Source organism: Mobula birostris, chromosome 5 (genome assembly GCF_030028105.1).
Source record: "Mobula birostris isolate sMobBir1 chromosome 5, sMobBir1.hap1, whole genome shotgun sequence".
NCBI classification, from domain to species: Eukaryota; Metazoa; Chordata; class Chondrichthyes; order Myliobatiformes; family Myliobatidae; genus Mobula; species Mobula birostris.
The window spans coordinates 82,986,903-83,009,111 of NC_092374.1; the positions used below are offsets into that span (position 1 = coordinate 82,986,903).

General features: G+C 41.5%; 1 protein-coding gene across 1 annotated transcript in view; it reads left to right on the top strand.

Moving 5' to 3' along the window:
• Nucleotides 1-22,209, top strand: part of LOC140197807 (misshapen-like kinase 1) — a 352,270-nt gene that overhangs the window by 152,365 nt on the left and 177,696 nt on the right. Inside the window, exon 3 of the mRNA XM_072258270.1 lies at nt 21,795-21,851. Coding sequence (XP_072114371.1) covers nt 21,795-21,851 — 57 coding nt within the window. The remainder of the gene's footprint in view (nt 1-21,794; nt 21,852-22,209) is intronic.

A 22,209-nucleotide genomic window follows, 5' to 3' on the forward strand; every position in this document is an offset into this window, starting at 1 on the left:
ATTATTAGCTACCTCTTGACAAAGCAACAAATGGGAGCTATTTCCAGCTGAAAAAGGTGGGCAGTAGTGATTCGCAACAATGTGCTGCGGCCACTGCCTTTCATAATTTAAACAGATTACCATTTCTAACATTGCAGATTATATATTTGAAGGGATAGTTGCTACTGAGAAAGATGGCAACAAATTACAGGGGGATATTATGAATGGTTGGATGGTGGGCTGGAGATATCTTTCTACCAAAGGAGGTATAAGACGCTGCTTCTGTCCGCTAGTCTACAGATCACCCTTGGGCAAGGTATAGCACCTGCTTAGTCATCCCTGGACTCTCACCGCCAAGTTCAGGGGCAATACGGTTATTATCCCTCAACCATCAGTTTCTTCACTCAACTTCACCGGCCCTGTCATTGAAATGTTCCCACAACCTATGGAATAACTTTCAAGGACTCTTCATCTCCATATTTATTGTTTATTTATTATCTTTTTGAATTTGCACTGCTTATTGTCTTTTGTACATTGGTTGAACACCCAGGTTGGTGCAGTTGTTCCTTGGTTCTATTATGGTTATTGGATTTATTGAGTATGCTCGCAAGAAAATGAATCTTGGTGTTGTATATGGTGACATATGTACTTTGATAATTTACTTTGCACTTGGAATTATCAAAATGCTGAGGGACGATGCATTGAAGATCTTTAATATTGTGAGTGGTTCCAATAGAGTGAATACAGTGGGGAAAAGCATAACTAAAGACAAGATAAATGCCAAGAATTCCAATGTGGAATTCGGCAGACGCTATTACTCCCACATTCCAAAGACGTACGTTTAGGGTTAGTGTGTTAATGAGCAGCTACGTTAGTGCCAGAAACATGACACTTGCTGGTAGTCCAACACAATTTTCGCTGATCTGATTGGACTCAAAACAGTGCACTTCACTGTTTCGATGTACATGTGACAAATAAATCTAATCTTTATCTTGTTGTTGTTACTCAAGAGTACTGGGAAGGTGGAATTTGGAACCTAGGGGGTAACAGATAGTATTAGGAAATGTTTAGATTAGAGTAGTGGTTCCCATCCTGGGTTCCACGGACCCCTAGGTTAATGGTAGGGGTCCATGGCATTAAAGGTTGGGAACCCCTAGTTTGGAGGGATATGGGTGAAACATGGGCAAATGGTACTAGCTTAGATAGGCACCTTGATCAGCATGAATGGGTAGTTGAAGAAAGCTGAGTAGATGCATTTTAATCAGAGGTTGGAAAATCCTGCAAGAGAGGGATGACAGATTATCCTGGCATATTTTGATGAGGAAAGATGGGAGCAGGCTTGGGAGGAACAGAGACTCTGGCATGGATTGGTTCGACTGAATGGTCTGTTTCTGGGAAAAAGTTCAAAGTAAATGTTATTATCAAAGTGTATATATGTCACCATATACAACACTGAGATTAATTTTCTTGTGGACATACTCGGTGTATAGAATTATAGCCATAGCAGAGTCAATGAAAGATTTCCCAACTGGGGTGTTCAACCAGAGTGGAGAAGATAACAAACTGAAAATGCAAAAGAAGAAACGATAAAAATATATAAGCAATAAATATTGTGAGATGAAGAATCCTTGAAAGTGAGTCTATAGGTTGTTGGAACATTTCAATGACAGGGCAATTGAAGTTGAGTGAAGTTATCCCCTTTGGTTTGAGAGCCTAATGGTTGAGGGATAGTAACTGTTCCTGAACCTGTTGGTGTGAGTCCTGAGGCTTCCGTATAGTAGCAGTGAGAAGAGAGCATGTCCTGGGTGGTGTGGGTCCCTGATGATGGATGCTGCTTTCCTGTGACAATGCTTTGAGTAGACTTGTTCAGTGGTGGGGAGGGTTTTACCCATGATTGCCTGTGCCATGTCCACTACTTTTTGTTGGATATTTCTGTTTCTATACCAGGCTGTGATGCAGTCAGTCATTATATTCTCTATTACACATATCCCATTTAATTCTCAGTTAACATAATCATCCTTTTGTTTTCACCTTAGCACGGGTCTTTGTCTGTATTATCATTAGCCCAAGTCAGTCAGAGTTTGACTTTTGTGTTCACATATTCAAGGTATGGTTGCCATGGTTCTCTGAGTTACATCCAGTTCTGAAGCTGAAGCTCCATAGACTAGTTTTGGCAATCTCTTCAAATGCACAATGAAGGAGAGTTGAGTTTCAGGAGATGTACTTGTTCACATGAGGTGATGAGCAACATTGCATTTGTCCTCAGAATAATGTAAAATATAACACACTTAAAGTGGTGGAGGAACTCAGCAGGTCAGTTAGCATCTTTGGAGAGGAATAAAGATTCAATGTTTCAAGCTGAGACCCTTCATTAGGAAAATATAATGGTCTTCACCAAAACATCCGATCCATCTTGGTGAACTAGGGAATATCTTCCCCACAGTTCTGATTATCACATTATGCATATGTGTGACTCCATTTTTTTTTGCATTTTATAAACAGACAGTTAACGATCTATCAAATACCTTCTGATGCCCAGGCTCTAAAAGGTTGCGTATGAAGTTTGCTTTTCATAAGCATAAGGTGAGCTTGGCTTGTGTCCTAATGTTACTCAAAATCTTCCTCGGCATTTTTGATTATCAGTTGTCTTCATTTACGTGTTCGAGCAGTGGGATGATAGGCTGGATTGTGTGCGTCTGTACACTGCCAGAAGAATGTACCATCGACTGCTAGACATTGTCACTCAAGGTCATGGACTATGCTTTTTTTCAAGTGGATATGCTTCTTTGCTCGATATTCATGTTACTCACTATTTTTGAATCTTTGCTTGCTATTTTGGATGTTTTGCATCTTGGTGAGGAACGCTGTCTCATCCAGCTGTATCTATGGTTTGAATGTTAATTAAACTTGATGATTTGATTTGACTACTGGACATGCTGTGTCTATGAGTGCCTTTGGAGGCGGGGCTTCTTGAGAATGAGTATTTCAATACCCTCAATTCTGAAGGTGTTTGAGTCATCAAATCTGCAAGAATTTTGAACAGAATTTGTTATATGAACAATATTTTGGCTGCTTCCACATAATTGTGGTTGTTCTTCTCCACCTCCAGTTGGTTTATATTTAATCTTTTTAATTGTTCCCCAGTGCTCAGTTTATAAAGTGTGTTTTGTGAATAGACTTGCATGATGCTGTAATGAGTCCTTTGTTTTGATAACAGCCTGGTATTAAGATTTGGTAACCCTCCAGTCATCCTCTGAACAAGTATTACCTTCCTAATTGATGCTCAGTATCAGGACATTAGTGGTATTTTTAGTTTAATCTGCTCTAAAATGTACCATGACCCAGTTTAGAAATAATCTTTCACTTAGAAGCAATATATCTACAGCACATCAGGTTATACAGCAACTGAATGGAGTTCTTCCAGGATGCTAGGTGGGACAAAGTTAACTAGGAGTCATTGGCCTTGTGGTGGGTTTTGGTCAGTGAAAGGAGTGGTATTAGATTTTCCACCATGGCTTGGGATGTCAGGAAGATACTTGCATTAGTCATAATCATAGAGCAGTACAACACAGGACCAGATCCCTTTGGTCTATCTAGTCCATGCCGAGCTGTTATTCTTCCTGGTCCCATCAACCTGCACCAGGTCATAGCCCTCCATACCCCTACCATGCATGTATCTATCCAAACTTCTCTTAATTGTTACAACTGAACCACATCTAAATGAGTTCCTTAAACTAAATAAGAAAAAAAAACAGAAATTTTGGTTATTGGTAGCAATAAAAAAATGATACTTAGAAATAAACTTGATCTTCTGGCTTTCGAAATCAAGCCAGAGGTAAAGAATTTAGGCATTATTATTGACCCTTTCATATCATTGGCTCAATTTCATATCATAGATTAACCATATTACTAAGACTGCAGCACAGAAAATGCTGGAGGAACTCAGCAAGTTGGGCAGCACCCATGGAAATGAATAAACAGTCTATGTTTGGGCTGAGACCCTTCTTCAGGATTGGAAAAGAAGAGGGAAAGGTGTTAGAATAAAAAGGTGGGGAGGGGAAGGAGGATAGCTAGAAGGCGATGGGTGAAGTCAGGTGGATGGGCAAGATAAAGGGCTGGAGAGGAAGGAATCTGATAGGAGAGGAAAATAGACCATGGGTGAAAGGGAAGGAAGAAGGGACCAGAGGGAGGTTGTAGGTAGGTGAGAAGAGGCAAGAGCCCAGAGTGGTGAATAGGGGGAGAGGAGGGAATTTTCTTTCTCACCAGAAGGAGAAGTCGGTATTCATTCCATCAGGTTGGAGGCTACCCAGATGGAGTACAAGGGGAGGCCATGGACTGACATGTTGGAATGGAAATCAGAATTAAAATATTTGACCACCATGAAGTTCCGCTTTTAGCAGTGGGAATGGACGTGCTCCATCCTTGAGGAGGCCACCGTTAGGGTGGAGGACCAACACCATGTATTCCATCTGGGTAACCTCCAACCTGATGGCATGAATATCAATTTCTCCTTCCAGTAACAAAAATATTTCCTCCCATTCCCCAGCCTGACCTCTTACCTCTTCTCACCTGCCTACCACCTCTCCCTCCTCCTTCCCTTTCTCCCATATTCCACTCTCCTCTCTTAACAGATTCCTTCCTCTCCAGTCCTTAGCTGTCGTGCACACCTGGTTTCACCTATCACCTTCCAACTATCCTCCTCCTCCTCCCCCCACCTTCGCTGGTATGCTTAATCATGAGATGCATGCTCAGGAGGAAGTAGGTTAGAAGGAGAAAATGAATTAAAACATTGCATGGATAGCTCCTAATGAAAAATCAAGCGAGCACAAGAAGCCATCGAATCTCGATGAAGTAAACTTTTTATAAACCCTTTGTGGTGTTACGTTTTTTTCCAAAAAAAGATAGATGAGAAAGGTAGAGGAGAGTCCATAAGACTATAAGATATAGGAGCAAAAGTAGGCCATTCGGCCCATTGAGTCTGCTCTGCCATTCAATCATGGGCTGATCTAACTCTTCCAGTCATCCCCACTCCCCTGCTTTCTCCCCATACCCTTTGATCCCCTGGCTAATTAAGAACCTATCTATCTCTGCCTTAAATGCACCCAGTCACAGCTACTCACGGCAACAACTTCCACTGATTTACCACCCTCTAACTAAAGTAATTTCTCTGCATCTCTGTCCTAAATGGATGTCTTTCAATCCTGAAGTCGTGCCCTCTTGTCCTAGACTTCCCTACCATGGGAAATAACTTTGCCATATCTAATCTGTTCAGGCCTTTTAACATTTGGTATGTTTCTATGAGATCCCCCTGTCATTTTCATGAACTCCAGGGAATACAGCCCAAGAGCTGCTAGACATTCTTCATACGATAACCCTTTCATTCCCAAATAAATGTTCTTGAAAATTACATTAATTCTGCTGTTCAAGTCTACAGATAGGAGAGCCATAAATTTTCAGACAGCTTGTTCCATTTGAAGCGGTTAGTTTGTAATCTCAAAAAGGAAAGTCCTTATGGTTAACAGACCATTCTGCTGGACAGGATTGCCAATTCCCACTGAAGGAAAGAGTACTCCTCATTTCCTCATCACTGAACTGAAAATCAAACACCTGAAAGTTTTTCTTAATTCATTCTGGAGTGACGGACTTTGGAATTACAATTAGCCACCTTTGAATCTGGAACCGGATCAACACTTGTGCTACTAATGTGTAGCTATTTTTACAACTTGCAGTGCTTGACATCTGAGATTTAAAAAAAAGTATTTTTCAAGTGTCATTTCCAAGATCCAAGATTGCTTAATATCATTTCCTGTACATAGGTGTAAAGAGAACAAAGTACTTGTTACTCTGAATCCAGTGCAAAATACAAGATAAAGAACACAATAAATGTGAATACTTAAGATAGCTGATATACATTGATAATATATCCATAAAGTGACACTAGGCTATATTTAAGGTGACTGACAGGAAATAATAAAGTACTAGTGGAGTTAGTTGGTGGAGGTGTTAATCATCCTTACTGCTTGGGGAAGGTAACTGTTTTTGAGTTTGGTGGTTCTGGCATGAATGCTACATAGCCTCCTCTCTGTTGGGAGTGGGACAAACAGTCCATGAACAGGGTGGGTGGGATCCTACATGATGTTATTGGCCCTTAATAATGTAAAGAATGAAGCAACAATTTTCAAACTCCCTCCTATATGTTGACACAAGAGACTGTAGTTGCTGGATTATTGAACAACAAGCAACCTATTGGTGGAATCAGCAGATCGAGCAGCATCTGTGGGGAGAGAGGAGTTAGAATCATAGAAAAGTACAGTATAGAAACAGGCCCTTTGGTCTATCTAGTCTATGCCAAACTATTTAATCATGCCAACCTGCACCAGGACCATAGCCCTTCATCATCCATGTACCAATCGAAAACTTAAAGATTGAAGTCAACCCACGTCCACCGCTTGAACTGGCAGTTCGTTCCACGTGCTCATAACCCCTCTGAGTGAAGAAATTTCCCCTGATATTCCCTGAAACATTTCACCTTTAATACTGCATAAAAATATTTTAATGTTTGCAACAAAGACACTGACCAAATTTTATTTTTTTTCCTCAAGACTTAGATGTTAGCTAACACAGCAGCCCCTTTCTCTTATTTTGCTGTAGCTTTCTATGGCCACAGCTACCAGGGAGCTGCTCATCTCCCCTCCCTGCCTAAATCCTGTTTACTTTCAGTGACTGGGTTTCCTTTGTACTGCATTCGATTGAATTCCGGCTGTGGTGGAGAATAATCGCTCTCACTTGCCCTCTGGAATTCGGTTCTGAGACTGAAAATGGAAAAGAATCACAATCAAGAATCACCAGCAGTGTCACTACTGTTTTAAAATGGCCTGTCATGCAGAAATACTGACTTGGATTCATATTCCTATCACAATGTTCTGTTTAGAATGTGAAAAATATTTTAAAAGCTGTGTTGTTTGATTTCAGTGCTCTTTCACTTCACTATCGTGACTCATATCCTAGCGCTTTATTACTTTATTGTTTCTCTGAACTGAGCATTTGAAAATTAAAAATCCAGGGTGAACACCATCAAGCTAAGACGTTAACTCTGTTTCATTCTCTGCCATAGCTTGCTGCCTGACCTGAGTGAATCCTGGATTCCCTACCTATTGCTGGAAAAAAAATAAGTTTATTTTTTCAGTGTGTTTTGAAACTGTTTTGGGATGTAGGTGGTGGTACTAATATTCTAAATAGGATAGTATGCCTTTTGGAGGGGAACCTGCAGGTGGTGGTCTAGTGTGACTGCTGGCTGCCTTGGGGAGGATTGGAGGGTGGTTAGTAGTCTAGGTGAGCAACTTTAGTGTACTTGGTAGATGGCATGGCGTAACAGTGATAGGATCTCAGATATGTTCAGCATAGAAATAGGTCAATTGTTCAAGCCAGCTTCAACCTCTCGTAGTGCATTATGGGTACTCGCCACTCTAGGTGAAGAATGTTCTTCTTTTCCACTTCTCCCCTTTATCCTAAACAATATCTCCCAATAAAAATACCTCTGATATGGAAAATTACTTCTGCCATAATTTTATTCACTTTAAGCATTTCCTATCTTGCCTCCTTTGTGCTTGGGCGAACATACCAAGCTTCTCCAGTCTCAGAATCAGATCTAATGTCACCAGCATATATTGTGAAATTTGTTGGGCAGCAGCAGTACATTGCAATACATTAAAACTGTAAATTACAGTAAGTATATATTTAAAAAGTTAAATTAAATAATTAGTGCATAAAGAAAAAAAAATAGTGAGGTAGAGTTCATGGGTTCAGTGTCCATTCAGAAATCAGTTGTCAGAGGGGAAGAATCATTGAGTGTGTGCTTTCAGGCTTCTGTACCACCTCCCTGATGGTGGCAGTGAAGATGGCATGTCCTGGGTGGTGGTGGAAGGGTCCTTAATGATGGATGTCTCCTTTTTGAGGGATCGTTCCTCGATGTCCCAGATGCTGAGGAGGCTACTGCTCATGATGGAGCTGAGTTCACAAATTTCTGCAGCTTATTTCAATCCTGTGCAGTAGCCCCCCAATCCCATACCAGATGGTAATGTAGCCAGTCAGAATGCTGTAGAAATTTGCAAGATAACTAGAAATTATCTCCTGATAACCGAACTTCTCCATTCAGGCACATGCTCTCATAGATCTCCTCTGCACCCTCTCCAGCATTGTCACATACAAGTAAATTTATTATCAAAATGCATATATATGTCATCATCTACTACTTTGAGATTTATTTTCTTGCAGGCATTCACAGGAAAATGAAGAAATTCAATAGAATTAATGAAAAGCTAAACAGAAAGACTGACAAATGTGCAAAAGACAAATTGGTCGTATAAAATATAAATAATACTGTAAGCATGAGTTGTGGAGTCCTTGAAAGTGAGTCCACAGGTGTCATTTCATAGTTGAGGTGAATGAGTCCACATTGGTTCAGGAGCCTGATGGTTGTAGGCTGGTAACTGTTTCTGAACTTTTGATGTGGGATCTGAGGCTCCTGTGTCCCTCCCCTCTCTTTTCCTTGGTGACCAGAACTACCTACAGTACTCCAGCTGAGGACTGACCAAGGTTTTATAAAGTTGCAGCTTAACCTCCTTGCTTCTTTACTTCTATGTGACAATGTTTGGTATTCAATGCCGGCTAATAAAGGTGACTTTCCAATATGAATTCTTAACCACTTGAACTATGTACATTACCACCTTCAAGGATCAATAAAAGTTAAAAGTAAATTCTATTATCAAAGTGCATATGTTAGCATATGAACCCTGAGATTCATTTTCTTGTCATACTGAATAAATCTATAGAATAACCATAACAGAATCAATGAAAGACCGACTCGAGCGTTCAACCACAGTGTAGAAACAACGAACTGTACAAATAGAAAAAAAACAAATATCAAGAATATGATCAGGAGTCCTTGAAAGTAAGTCTTCTGGTAATGAAAACGTTCTGATGATTGGGTAAGTGAAGTTGAGTGAATTTATCCTCTTTGGTTCAAGAGCCTGAAGGTTGAGGAGTAATAACTGTTCCCGAATCTGGTGGTGTGAGTGCTGAGACTCCTGTACCACCTTCCTGATGGCATGTCCTGGTTGGTGGGGGTCCTTGATGATGGATACTGCTTTTCTGCAACAGCTTTTCATGTAGGTGTGCTCACTAATTGAGAAGGCTTTATCCACAACTTTTCATAGGATTTTCTTTTCAAGGGCATTGGTGTTTCCATATCAGATGTGATGCAGCCAGTCAATATACTCTCCATTACACATCTATGGGTTGGTCAAAGTTTTAGATGCTAAATCTCCGCAAACTCCTAAGGAAATAGAGGCACTACTGTGCTTTCTTTGTAGTTGTGTGCTGGGCCCAGGACAGATCCTCTGAAATAATAACGCCTAAGAATTTAAAGTTGCTAACCCTTTCCACCTCTGATCCTCTGATGATGACTGGCTCAAGGACCTCTGGTTTCCTCCCCTGAAGCTCTTTGGTCTTGCTGACATTGAGTAAGAGGTTGTTGTATTGATGCCACTCAGTCGGGTTTTCATTCTCCGTGCTGTATGCTGATTCATCACCTTTGATTTGGCCAATAACAGTGTTGCCATCAGCAAACTTGAATGTGGCATTGGAGGTGTATACTTGTGTCAATGGGTTATACTCAGAGGTCCCTCTGTTCCTTAATGCTCCCTAAGTCCCTCCTGTTCATGTGTATGTTCTACCTAATTAGTGCTTCCAAAGACATTGCATTGCATTGTCTTGATTAAACTTCATCTACCATTTTCACCAAAGTATTTATCTCTGTAGCCTGAGACTACCTCCCACACCATCAACACCCTGATCTTTGTGTCAAGTGCAAGCCTACTGGTCATGCTGCTCACATCCAAGTCACTCATGTATATAACAAACATCAAAACCCCCAGCACCAATCCTTGTAGGGTATCACTAGTCACAGTCTAGCCACAAAAAAAAAATCATCCTCTACCATTGCCTTCTCTCTTCTTTTGTCATGCCTCATTTAGACTGTAAGACATAGGAACAGAGTTCAGCCATTTGGCCCATTGAGTCTGTTCTACCATTTAATCATGGTTGATCCTTTTTTCCCCTCCTCAGCCCCACTCCCCGCCCATCTCCCCATAACCTTTGATGCTGTGTCCAATCAAGAACCTATCAAGCTCTGCCTTATATACACCCAAAGATCTGGCCTCCACAGCTGCCTGTGGTAATAAATCACGCAAGTTCACCACCCTCTGGTTGAAGAAATTTCTACGCATCCCTGTATTAAATGGATGTCCCTTTATCCTGAGTCTGTGCCCTCTTGTCCTAGGCTTCCACACCATGGGAAACACCCTTTCCACATCTACTCTTCCAAGGCCTTTCAACATTTGAAAAGTTTCAATGAGATCCCTCCTCATCCCTCTAAATTCCAGTGAGTACAGACCCAGGGGTATCGAGCGTTCCTTATATGAGAACCCTTTCATTCTTGGAATCATCCTTGTGAACCTCCTCTGAACCCTCTCCAATGCCAACACATCTTTTCTTAGATTAGGGGCCCAAAGCTGTTCACAATACTCAAGTTGAGACCTCACCAATATCTTATAAAGCCTCAGCATCACATCCCTGCTCTTACATTTTAAACCTTTTGAAGTGGATGCTAACATTCCATTTGCCTTCATCACCACAGACTCTACCTGCAAGTTAACCTTTAGGGTGCTCTGCACAAGGACTCCTAAGTCCTTTTGCACCTCAGATTTTTGAATTCTCTCCCCACTTAGAAAATAGTCTGCACATTTCTTTCTTCTACAAATGTGCATGACCATGCATTTTCTTACATTGTATTTCATTTGCCACCCTATTGCCCATTCTCCTAATCTGTCTAAGTCCTCCTGCAGCCTGTTTCCTCAACACTACCTGCCCCTCCATCGGTCTTCATATCATCTGCAAACTTGGCAACAAAGCCATCTATTCCATCATCTAAATCACTGATATACAGCATGAAAAGAAGCAGTCCTCCCAGCACCATATCGACCCCTGCGGAACACCACTAGTCACTGACAGTCACTGCCTCCTACCAATCAACCCATGCTCTAACCATGCCAGTAACTTTCCTGTAATACCATGGGGTCTTAACTTGCTAAGCAGCCTCGTGTGGCACCTTGTCAAAGACCTTCTGAAAGTCCAGATATATGCAACATCCACTCATCCCCTTTATCTATCCTACATGTAATCTCAATTCGAACAAGTTCATCAGGCAAGATTTTTGCTTAAGGAAACCATACTGACTTTGTCCTATCTTGTCCTGTGTTACCAAGTACTGTATAACCTCATCCTTAACAATTGACTGCAACATCTTCCCAACCACTGAGGTCAGGTTAACTAGTCTATAATTTCCTTTGTGCAATTTTCCAGTCCTCTGGCACTATGCCAGAGTCCAATGATTTTTGAAAGATTATTACTAATGCCTCCACAATCTCTAACACTGCAACTTTCAGAACCCTAGGGTGCAGTTCATCTGGTCTGGGTGACTTATGTACCCTTAAGTCTTTCAGCTTTTTGAACACCACCTCCCTTATAATAGTAACTGCACACTTCTCTTGCCTCACACTTTTCAACATCTGGCATACTGCTAGTGTCTTCCATAGTGAAGACTAATGCAAAATACTCATTTAGTTCATCTGTCATCTCCTTGGCCCCCGTCATTTTCTAGCAGTCCTCTATCAACTCTCATCTCACTTTTATTTTTTTTTACATACCTGAAAAGCTTTTACTGACCACTTTGATATTGTTTGCTAGCTTGCTTTCATATTTCTTCTTTTCCCTCTTAATGATTCTTTTAGTTGCTCTGTAGGGTTTTAAAAGCTTCCCAATCCTCTTGTCTTCCCACTAATTTTTGCTTTGTCATAAGCCCTCTTTTGCTTTTATATTAGCTTTGACTTCCGTTGTCAGCTACAGTTGTATTATTTTGCCATTTGAGTATTTCTTCATTTTTGGAATATATCTATCCTGCACATTCCTCATATTTCCTAGAAACTCATACCATTGCTGCTCTGCTGTCATCCCTACCAGCATCTCCTTCAAATTTACTTTGGCTAATTCTTCTCTCATACCACTATAATTTCAAGTTAAACTCAAATCATTTTGTGATCACTGCCTTCTAAGGGTTCTTTTACCTTTAGCTCCCTAATTCTATATAGCTGATCCCCTAGTAGGCTCAATGACAAACTGCTCTAAAAAGCCATCTCGTAGGCATTCAACAAACACTCTCTTGAGATCCATTTCCAATCTGATTCAAACTACATATTGAAATCTCCCATGAATATCGTAACATTGCCCTTTTGACACACCTTTTCTATTTCCTGTTGTTATCTGTGGTCCACATCCCAGCTACTGTTGGGAAGCCAGAATATAACTGCCATCAGGATCCTTTTACCCTTGCAGTTTTTTTAACTCAACCCACAAGGATTCAACATCTTCCGGTCCTATGTCACATCTTTCGACTGATTTAATGCCATTCTCTACCAGCAGAGCCACACTATCCCCTCTGCTGCCCTTCCTATCCCTCCGATATAACATGTAACCTTGGACATTCAACCCCCACCTACAACCATCCTTCAGCCACGATTCAGTGATGGCCGCAGCATCATAGCCGACAATTTATAATAGTGCAACAAGATAATCAACCTTATTTTTTATTCCATACATCGAAATATAACACTTTGAGTACTTTATTTGCTATCCTTTTTGATTCTGCATCCCTAATGCACTGATACTCACACTGCTGCCTGCAATTATGTACCATCATCTGCCTGCCCTTCCTGATAGTATGATTGCACGCTATCTTGCACGATTGCTTTTATACCGTCTGTCCCATCCTGAGTCCCTTCACTCCGGTTCCCACTCCCCCTGCCAAATTAGATTAAACCCTCCCCAGTGGCTCTAACAAACCTGCCTGTGAGAATATTGATCCCCCTGGGGTTCAGGTGTAACCTGTCACTTTTGAATTGGTCATACCCCCACCCCCATCCCCCAGGAGATCCCAATGATCTAAGAACCTGAAGCCTTGCCCCCTGCATCAGCTTATCAACCATGCATTTATCTGCCAAGTCATCCTGTTTTTACCCTCACTGGCGCGTGGCACAGGAAGCAGTCCAGAAATTGCTACCCAGGAGGTCCTACTTTTCAGCGCTCTACCTACCTCTAAATTCTCTTTTCAGGACCTCTTTGCTTTTCCTTCCTACATCATTGGTACCAATATGTACTAAGACATCTGGCTGCTCTCCCTCCCTCTCCAAAATGTTGTGGATGCTATCCAAGACGTCCCTGACCCTGGCACCTGGGAGACAATGTTCATTTCTACAAAATCTCCTGTCTGTTCCCCTGACTATTGAGTCTCCTATCACTACTGCTCCCCCCCTTCTCCCTCATTCCCTTCTGCACCACAGACAGTGGCAATAACCCAGTCTCCATGGCATTCCTCTGGGAGGTCATCCCCCACAAAAGTATCCAAAACGATATACTTATTATTGAGGGGAATGGCCACAGGGGTGCTCTGCTCTAACTGCCTATTCATATTTCCATTTTTCCTGATAGTCACCCAGCTACTTGCCTCCTGCAACTTTGGGCTGACCACTTCCCTGTAACTCTGATCAATTATCTCCTTACTCTCCCATGCAAGCTGAAGTTCATCTAGCTGCTGCTCCAAATCCCTAACACAGTCTTCAAGGAGCTGCAGCTGGATGCACTTCATGCAGATGTTCCCTGGGAGACTCGGGGACTCCCAGGATTCCAACATCCGGCATGAAGAACACACAACAGCCATTTACTACACAAGGTACAGTAAGAGAGGGGAAAAAGGGAACTTGAACAGAAGCTTATCTAGAGCCAATCCTTCTTTTGAGCCAGAGCCTCCTTTGAACCAAAGCCTGACACTCTACTGCCACCACTGGCCTATTCCCAACAATGGCCACCCTGCTTGTCCTTTCTGTACTTTTAAGCAAGCATCACCGACCTGTGAGAAACCTCGTCACTGTGGCCTGCCCCTGTCACTGATTGGGCTGTCGGAATGAGTCTGAACGTCCATAAATCTCTCCATTTAAACAAGCGTTACTAATCTGCAAGAAACCTCATCGCTGTGGCCTGCTTCCGCTGCTGATTTATATCCAGTGTACCAATTTGCCCTAGATCCACGGGGCCCTGACCTTTTCAAACTTCAAAATACAAAATTCAAAGTATGTATACTTTATACAACCTTGAGATTTGTCTGCTTTCAGGCAGCCACGAAATAAAGAACCCCAATAGAACCCATTAAAAAGAGAAGACTCTCAAACACCCATTGTGCAGAGAAAGTAAGAAAAATAAATTGTGTATACAATAATAGCAAACAAATAGCATTTGGAACTGAAGTTCACAATGGCAGGCATCACTACTGTCGATTCATAAGTCCACTAGTTGCAGGCTACAGCTTCAGTCCAGCACTGATTCGAGCAAACCTTGTGGAGAAACAAGCCAAACTAGCCTGTCTCTCAACTCTGACCCTGTCCATTTTGAATTAGTCTCTCATGTGGGACCTTGTTAAAGGCTTTACTAAAGTCCACGTAAATGCCATCTTCTGTCCTGGTGCAGAGATGAAGTGTTTGGGGTGTTGAATAATCTGCAAAGTAAAATCAAATCAAATCAAGTTTAATTATCATTCAACCATACATGGATACAGCTGAATGAAACAGCGTTCGCACATTCAAAATTGTGAGCAAAAAGAACAGTCATGCAAAAAAAAACATATATAGACCAAGACCCTGAGTGACGTGTCCTGTAAATTGATGGTACAGTTCTGGGCAATCCAGCCTGTCATCCCACCAGTCAAACGCTGGAGGGCAGCACTGAAGGGAGAGGCCAGCCACCAACCGAGCATAGGTGCCACACTACACCTCTGGCATCTCCTCACCTGGACTGCAACAGCAAGCAAGCCCTCAGCTTGAGGTGAAGTCCTACACAGCTCCCACTCTACTTGGCTCACCCCCAAACAAGGGAAACAACCCTGTGGCATATTACATTATCAATGTCGAACAGGGTTTTGTGTGTTGTGTTGAGCTTCAATATTGATGAAACTGCACTTGTGCAGGTAAACATATAATATAAAGGTTCTTTTTGGTGTGAGGAAGTCAGTTATTAACCACAGACTACTCTTGTATCCAAAGTATTCATGTGGCTTGTCTGGTTGTAGTCAGTGATGAACTCCAAGATGTTGACAAGGAACTCTGTAATCTAGTGCTGTTGAATGTCAAATTTAGACTCTTGTTAGAAATGGCCATTACACCTGTTGTAGTTTTGTGATATCACTATCAGCCCATGTTTGGGGATATCATTCTTTGCTGAGGAGCTTTGTAAGAAATTGAACATTATGCAATCATAAGCAGCTCAAGTTGAAGAACCCTTCCCTGAAGAGCTTCCTGTGGTGATATCTTGTGGCTGGGATGAAAGACTTACAACAACCACAGTCATTTCCTTTGCACAGCAATCTTCCTCTTTGATGCACATTGACTTCAGTTTTACCAAAGCAATTAGAAGCCTACCTTGGTCAAATATTGCATTAATCATTAGGGCCAATCACTCACATCACCTGTGGCTCATATTAGATCCAAGGTTGTAGTGAGGTGTGAATTGGACTGGTCTTTGTCCAATCAGGCTTGTTTGGTGAGTAAGTCATGCTTCATCATACTATTATAACTCCTTGTTTGAGAGCAGGTGGGTTAAGTGATTAATTGCTTTGGAATTAGTTCTGCTTTTTGTGGACAAGACACAACTAAGCAGTTTGGAGGTAGAGTTAGTTTAAATGTGTCACATGTACCATATACAGTGAAATTTCTCTTGTGGAGCAGTTGCCATACTAAGCCATGATGCGTCTGAACAGGATGCTTTCTATGGTGCACTTGTTTTTAAGTTGCTGAGAGTCATCAGAGACATGTCAACTTTTCTTGGCATTGGAAGTAGAAGTATACGTAGTAAGGATGTGTACTCTTGGCACAGCATCTCATTGATGGACCAGGGCAAATTATACTTGCACTCAGTAGCATGAAGCTCTCAACCATCCCCTTTAGCACCATTGCATAGCCACCAAATGGACCAACTTACACATTGCCTAATGGACGCTAGTGGCTGGGAAAGCTTCCATAGCTTGGATATTATCTGGTCTCATTATCTTTGCCTTGTCCAGTGCTCTTAACTGGAGAGAATCCAACTGGCTTTTGTTACTGTTGGAAATCCCATGACAGGGCTGGGCCACATCCATTCAGCACTTCTGGCTGGGAACAGTTCAAAGTAAACTTATTATCAAATAACAAACAGTTTTTGTCACCATATACTACCATGCAATTCATTTTCTTGCAGGCACACACAGTAGAACAAAAAATGAGATAGAATCAAAATAAAAACTACACACTAAAGAAAGACTGGCAAACAACCAATGTGTAAATGAAGACATCATCCTCATTATGTGCCATGTTGTATGATGTGGGCTATCATGGTCTCATGATCACAGTTCTTGGCATGTTTTTCTACAGAAGTGGTTTGCCATTGCTGCTTCTGGGCAGTGTCTTTACAAGATGGGTGACCTCCAGTCATTATCAATACTCTTCAGAGATTGTTTGCCTGGCATCAGTTGTCACATAACCAGGGCTTGTGATATGCGCCGGCTGCTCATACGACCACCCACCACCCGCTCCCATGGCTCCCGTGACCCTGATTCAGAGGGGTGGGGGTTAGCTAAGCAGGTGCTACACCTTGCCCAAGGGTGACCTGAAGGCCAGCGGGAGGAAGGAATGCTTTACACCTCCTTCATAAGAGAGGTATCTCCATTCCGCCACTCATAAAGACAAACTGTGCAAATACAAAAATAAAACAAATTAATAACAAGTAAATAAATAATACTGAGAACATGAGTTGTAGAGTCCCTGAAAATTAGTCCATAGGTTGTGGAATCAGTTCAGTATTGAGGTGAGTGAAGTTATCCAGTGTTTCAGCAGCCAGATGGTTGAAGGATAGTAACTGTTCCTGAACCTGGTGGTGTGGGACCTAAGGTCCTGTGCCTCCAATTGAATTCAAACTTAATTATCAATCAACCATCTCACACAGCACAAATAGTATCATAACCACGTGATAAGAGTCCAAAACCTGTGGCATCAAACCCTCGTGGGGGAGGTGGTTTCACCAACTGCAGCCTGGACGCTGTGCCGCCACCCCCCCACCCCCCCCCCCCAATGGAGCGCACCAGCCCTATCGCTACCCCAATGGCAGCAGCAAAAAGAGAACATGCCTAGATCAGTGGTCCCTAAGCACCGGGCTGCGCGGAAATGATATGATTTGGCGATATGAAATGATATGAGTCAGCTGCACCTTTCTTCATTTCCTGTCACGTACTGTTGACTTTGAACCCCCCTCCCGGTTGGCAAGAATATCGTCAATATTAAACTGGTCCGTGGTGCGCTAAAGGTTGGGGACCCCTGGCCTAGATGGTTGGGTCCTTGATGTGGATATATTCAAGCTTTCTGTTCAGCACTTTCATGCTGAGCCCTGCCAAAATTTTGGATGAAAATCATCTTGGATTCGTCTACACCTGCTGAGTGTTTAATTATCAGCCATCATTCACAGTGAGATATACAAAGCTTTGAACTCTTAAGTGGGATTACTTACCTCTGCATGCCATTTTTGCTAGTTTGCGTATTCACTCAGTAGCCACTTTATTAGGTACTCCTGTACACCTTGTTCAGCCTATCATGTGGCAGAAGCTCAATGCATAAAGCATGCTGACATGGTCAGGAGGTTTAATTGTTGTTCAGACATCAGAATGGGGAAGAAATGTGATCTAAGTGATTTGACCATGGAATGATTGTTGGTGCCAGACTGAGTGGTTTGAGTATCTCAGAAACTACTGGTCTCCTGTATTTTCACACCTAACACAGTTTACAGAGAATGGTGCGAAAAGCTAAAAACATTCAGTGAGTAGCAGTTCTGTGGGCAATGAGAGAGGTCGGAGGAGAATGGCCAAACAGGTTCAAGCTAACAGGAAGGTAACAGGAACTCAAGTAACCATGTGTTACAATGGTGGTGTGCAGAAGAGCATCTCAGAATGCACAGCACATCAAACCTTGAGGTGGATGGGCTACAACAGCAGAAGACTGCAAACATACACTCAATGGCTACTTTATAAGGTGCTGAAGGAAGCTCGTTCTGCGCTAGATTTTTATTGAATTGGCATCTAATTTGTGGGTACATCTGATGCTTTTCCCAGTTTGCCTTGTGCATTCATTGAACCAGGATTGAACAGCTTGATAGTAAGCGTATACTGAATGAAATATCATTCGGGGTTGCGAATGGCGATGGTAATCATTTCTGTTGATGGCCCATTGCCTTATGGATGCCAAAATTTCAGCTGACTAATCTGACAGGATTTTCTAAAGTGAAGGTCAGGCATTGCATACAACATATCTTTATGTCATTACTTCTGCCATTGTAATCAATACACACATAATTGCAGTGGCATTGTGCACAGATAAAATGGTGAGATGAAGGTGATCAGATTTATCCTTTGGTTGTCTTATTACTTACCACAGCCTCTGACTGGCAGTGGTGGACTTAAAGACTTGCCATATTTGGTCAGTGGTGGTGTTCCCAAAACGTGGCATAATGGACATCTATGGTAGATGATAAGTGGTGCTAGTCTCTGACCATGTATCTTCAGGAAGTCAGGATTGAATGCTGCAAGTTTCTAATTTTGTTGCTTGCTTGTGTACCCTGGTGTGTCAGTTCTGCCAGTGGAAGACTGCACTTAGAAATTGTGACTCAGTTGTCTGGTACGTTGTTCGAGTTATGTATGTATATTGCTTGATGTCTGAGATTCCTCTCCCAATTAGCGCACAGATCCCTCAGTACTTGTGAGCAGGACACTGCGAGATTTACTGGAACAGCTGTTTGTTTCAATTCAAGTTTCATTATCATTCAACCATATATGAATACTCATGAACACAGCTAAATGAGATAGTGTTACTCCAGGGTCAAGGTGCAAAACCTAGTACCAACAGTCACACACAGCACAAAGCACACACAAGACAAAAGCATAAATAATATCACAGTCACTCAATAAAAGTAAAAAAAAATTAGCACCATCAATCCACAGTCCACCACAACAGATCCTGTCTCCTCCAGCCTGAATGCCACAGCACCCCCACCCCAGCACACTGCAGGCAACACCGTGACTTGAGGGCCAGTCCTCGGACATACAAGACAACAAGCCCATATAGAATATCAGTAAAATACAACCACATGAAATACACTTGTGTATAGTCATAGACACCCCCCCCCCCACCACAAGTCTAAATTGGGTGTCTGTGTCAATGCTTGGCTGACCCCATTTGGTTTCATCGTTTTTCTTGTGATACAACTGGATGGCTTGCTAGGTAACTAACAGCTGTAGGCCCAGAGTTGCATATAGCATAAGAACAGATTTACTATTTTGAAGGGCATCAGTGAACAAGCTGTTTTAAGGTGATTCCAGAGCTGTCATCAGCTGAATTGTTCGTCCACATCTCCAGGTTATTCCTCTGGAAACTTAATACAACAAACATTTAATCCCATTTATTATATTTCTTAACTGAGTTTTTCACACCTTTACATTCAAGAACTGTTACTACCCCTCAACCATCAGGCTCTTGAATAAAAGGGGATAACTACACTCATATGCCCCATCATTGAGACGTTCCCACAACCAATTTATCTCACTTTCAAGGACGCTTTATTTCACTATCTCATGTCCTCATTGTTTATTGCTATTTATTAATATTTACATTTGCAGTTTCTTGTCTTCTGTACTCTGGTTGATCTTTCATTGATCCTGTTACAGCTACTATTCTATAGATTTGCTGAGTGTGCCCACAGGAAAATGAATCTCTAGGTTGTATGTGGTGACATATGTACTTTGATAATAAAATTTACTTTGAACTTTGAAATGGAAAAACTTGTGACTTTTGCTTTACTTTTGGCATTAATTGTTATTGGCCATCTCACTCTCCAGCATATCCTTTGCAGTTTCCAAAAAATCTGAGATTTCCATGGTTTTTCTCTTTGTTCGCACCTGCTGAGTTGAAATCATTATGCAGATAGAACATAGAATAATACAGCACAGGAACAGGCCCTTTGGCCCATAATGTTGTGCCAAACTAACTAAAAAGCAAATCAAAAACACCCAAACACTAATCACTCCACACAATGTCCATATCCCTCCATCTTCCTCACATCCATGTTCCCTATCTAAACGTCTCTATAGTAAACCTCTACCACCATACCCAGCAGATTGCCTGCCTTAATACCTAATGAGATCTTCTTCTCACTGTGGTCCTCCCTAGTGTAATTTTCAGCATTTTGAAAGACAAGATTGCTACTTAATGATGACTTCTCTTCTAACCACTGTACATTTGAGCTGAGCTTTGGCTTATCAGAAGGGGAAAAATGGCTGTGATCCAATGAAGTATGGGTCCAATCCAACAGTGTAGGCTCTACAATTAAGTCTACTGTTGAAGGTTGTTGACTCTGGTTAGAAGGAAGGGGGGGGGGAGAGGAAGAGAGAATTCTTTCTTCGTGTGTTCTGTATTTGAATAGAGATTTGTCTTTTGTGCCAATTAGCTTGCTTTGGAAAAAATCAAGAATCAGCGGTAAAATCATATGCAACAGATATGATGCTGTTCCACGTGGGCAACAAAAGAGACTGTTTTACTGTAGAAACTATGCATACTCCTGTAAAAGATGCACTTTCATGTTCATGTGTCCTTGATCTGTTACTACAGCTGCAAAACTATATTCCAAATAATAATGTGGGCTTTATTGAACTAATTTGCCAGAATTGCTGTTTTCAGATAAAATAAAGCAGCGTGAGCAAAACTGGCTAAATTACCAATTTTACACATTCCTTCTTTTAAAAAAATCATCCAGTGTCTACATCCTTATGCACATGTGTGCTCAAAATAGAATGCAATTATTTTCCACTTGCTTATTGCTGTTCATTGCATGAGTAGCGATAATTGGGTAATACCTCTGGAGAGTGTGTGGCCTGAAGTGATTATGATGAATTTGTGTAATAATCACGGCAATTTCTGGGAGGAATCAGCCTGCTTTTATAAAAGATGTTGTGTTCATAGTTTCTTCATGGTTTCCTGTATAAAAGGCTGTCAGCTTAAAGTCCTGTGCAAGCCTGACACCATCTTTAGCATGCTAGTGCAGTGCTAAGCACAATGCTCTGCAGTGCAGGCAACCTGGGTTCAATTTTCGCTGCTTTTTGTAAGGGGTTTGTATGTTCGCCCCGTGACTACATGGGTTTGCTCCAGGTGGTCTGACTTCCTCCCACAGTCCAAAGACATACCAGTTGGTAGTTTAATTGGTCATTGTAAATTGTCCCATGATTAGGCTAGGGTTAAATTGGGGGATTGCTGGGCAATGCAGCTTGTAAGGCCGAAAGGTTCTACTCTGTACTGCATCTCAATTTTTTTTAAAAAACTCATTAGCTGTTGTGCATTTTGTAGTGGTAATTATTTTGCAGCATATCCATGCATTAATTCCTATTGGATGTAGTATTTATGAGGATGCATTATGTCAAAGTAAATGGTTTCTTTAGACCGTGACCACGTTCCAAATAGATCTGAGGTTGAAAAGTTGCTCCTTTTTTTCCCCCCCACCCAGTATAATGTACAACTTGGTTATTCTAAGTTGATAATTCCATTAATAGAAATGCTGATGTGTTTTTTTTTCTCTCCTTCATCTAGGGCCGCCATGTCAAAACAGGGCAGCTGGCCGCCATCAAAGTTATGGATGTTACAGAGGTATGGAAAGCCTTTGGTTATTGTAGTTACTGCCTAAAGTGATGTTAGGAATAGTATTTCTGAAAGTTGAGCATGATAAGAACTTTTTACTTAAATTTCCATTTAAATTTTAATACAACTTATTTAGAAAATTTTTAAATATTACATAGGAGCTTGGAAATTATTAAAATAAAGAAATCAAGATTTGGATTTTTATCAAGATTTAGCTATGAAGCTGAGGAGAGTTATCAGTTGTGTATCTAGCTTAAGAGGGACATGTAGGCTAGCAGAGGATGGAGTGCCTTGTATCTCCTATGGTTTTACCTTACTACCAATCCGATCTTGAAGTGGATAGCCTGTCCAATCTTGCATTTGTCTT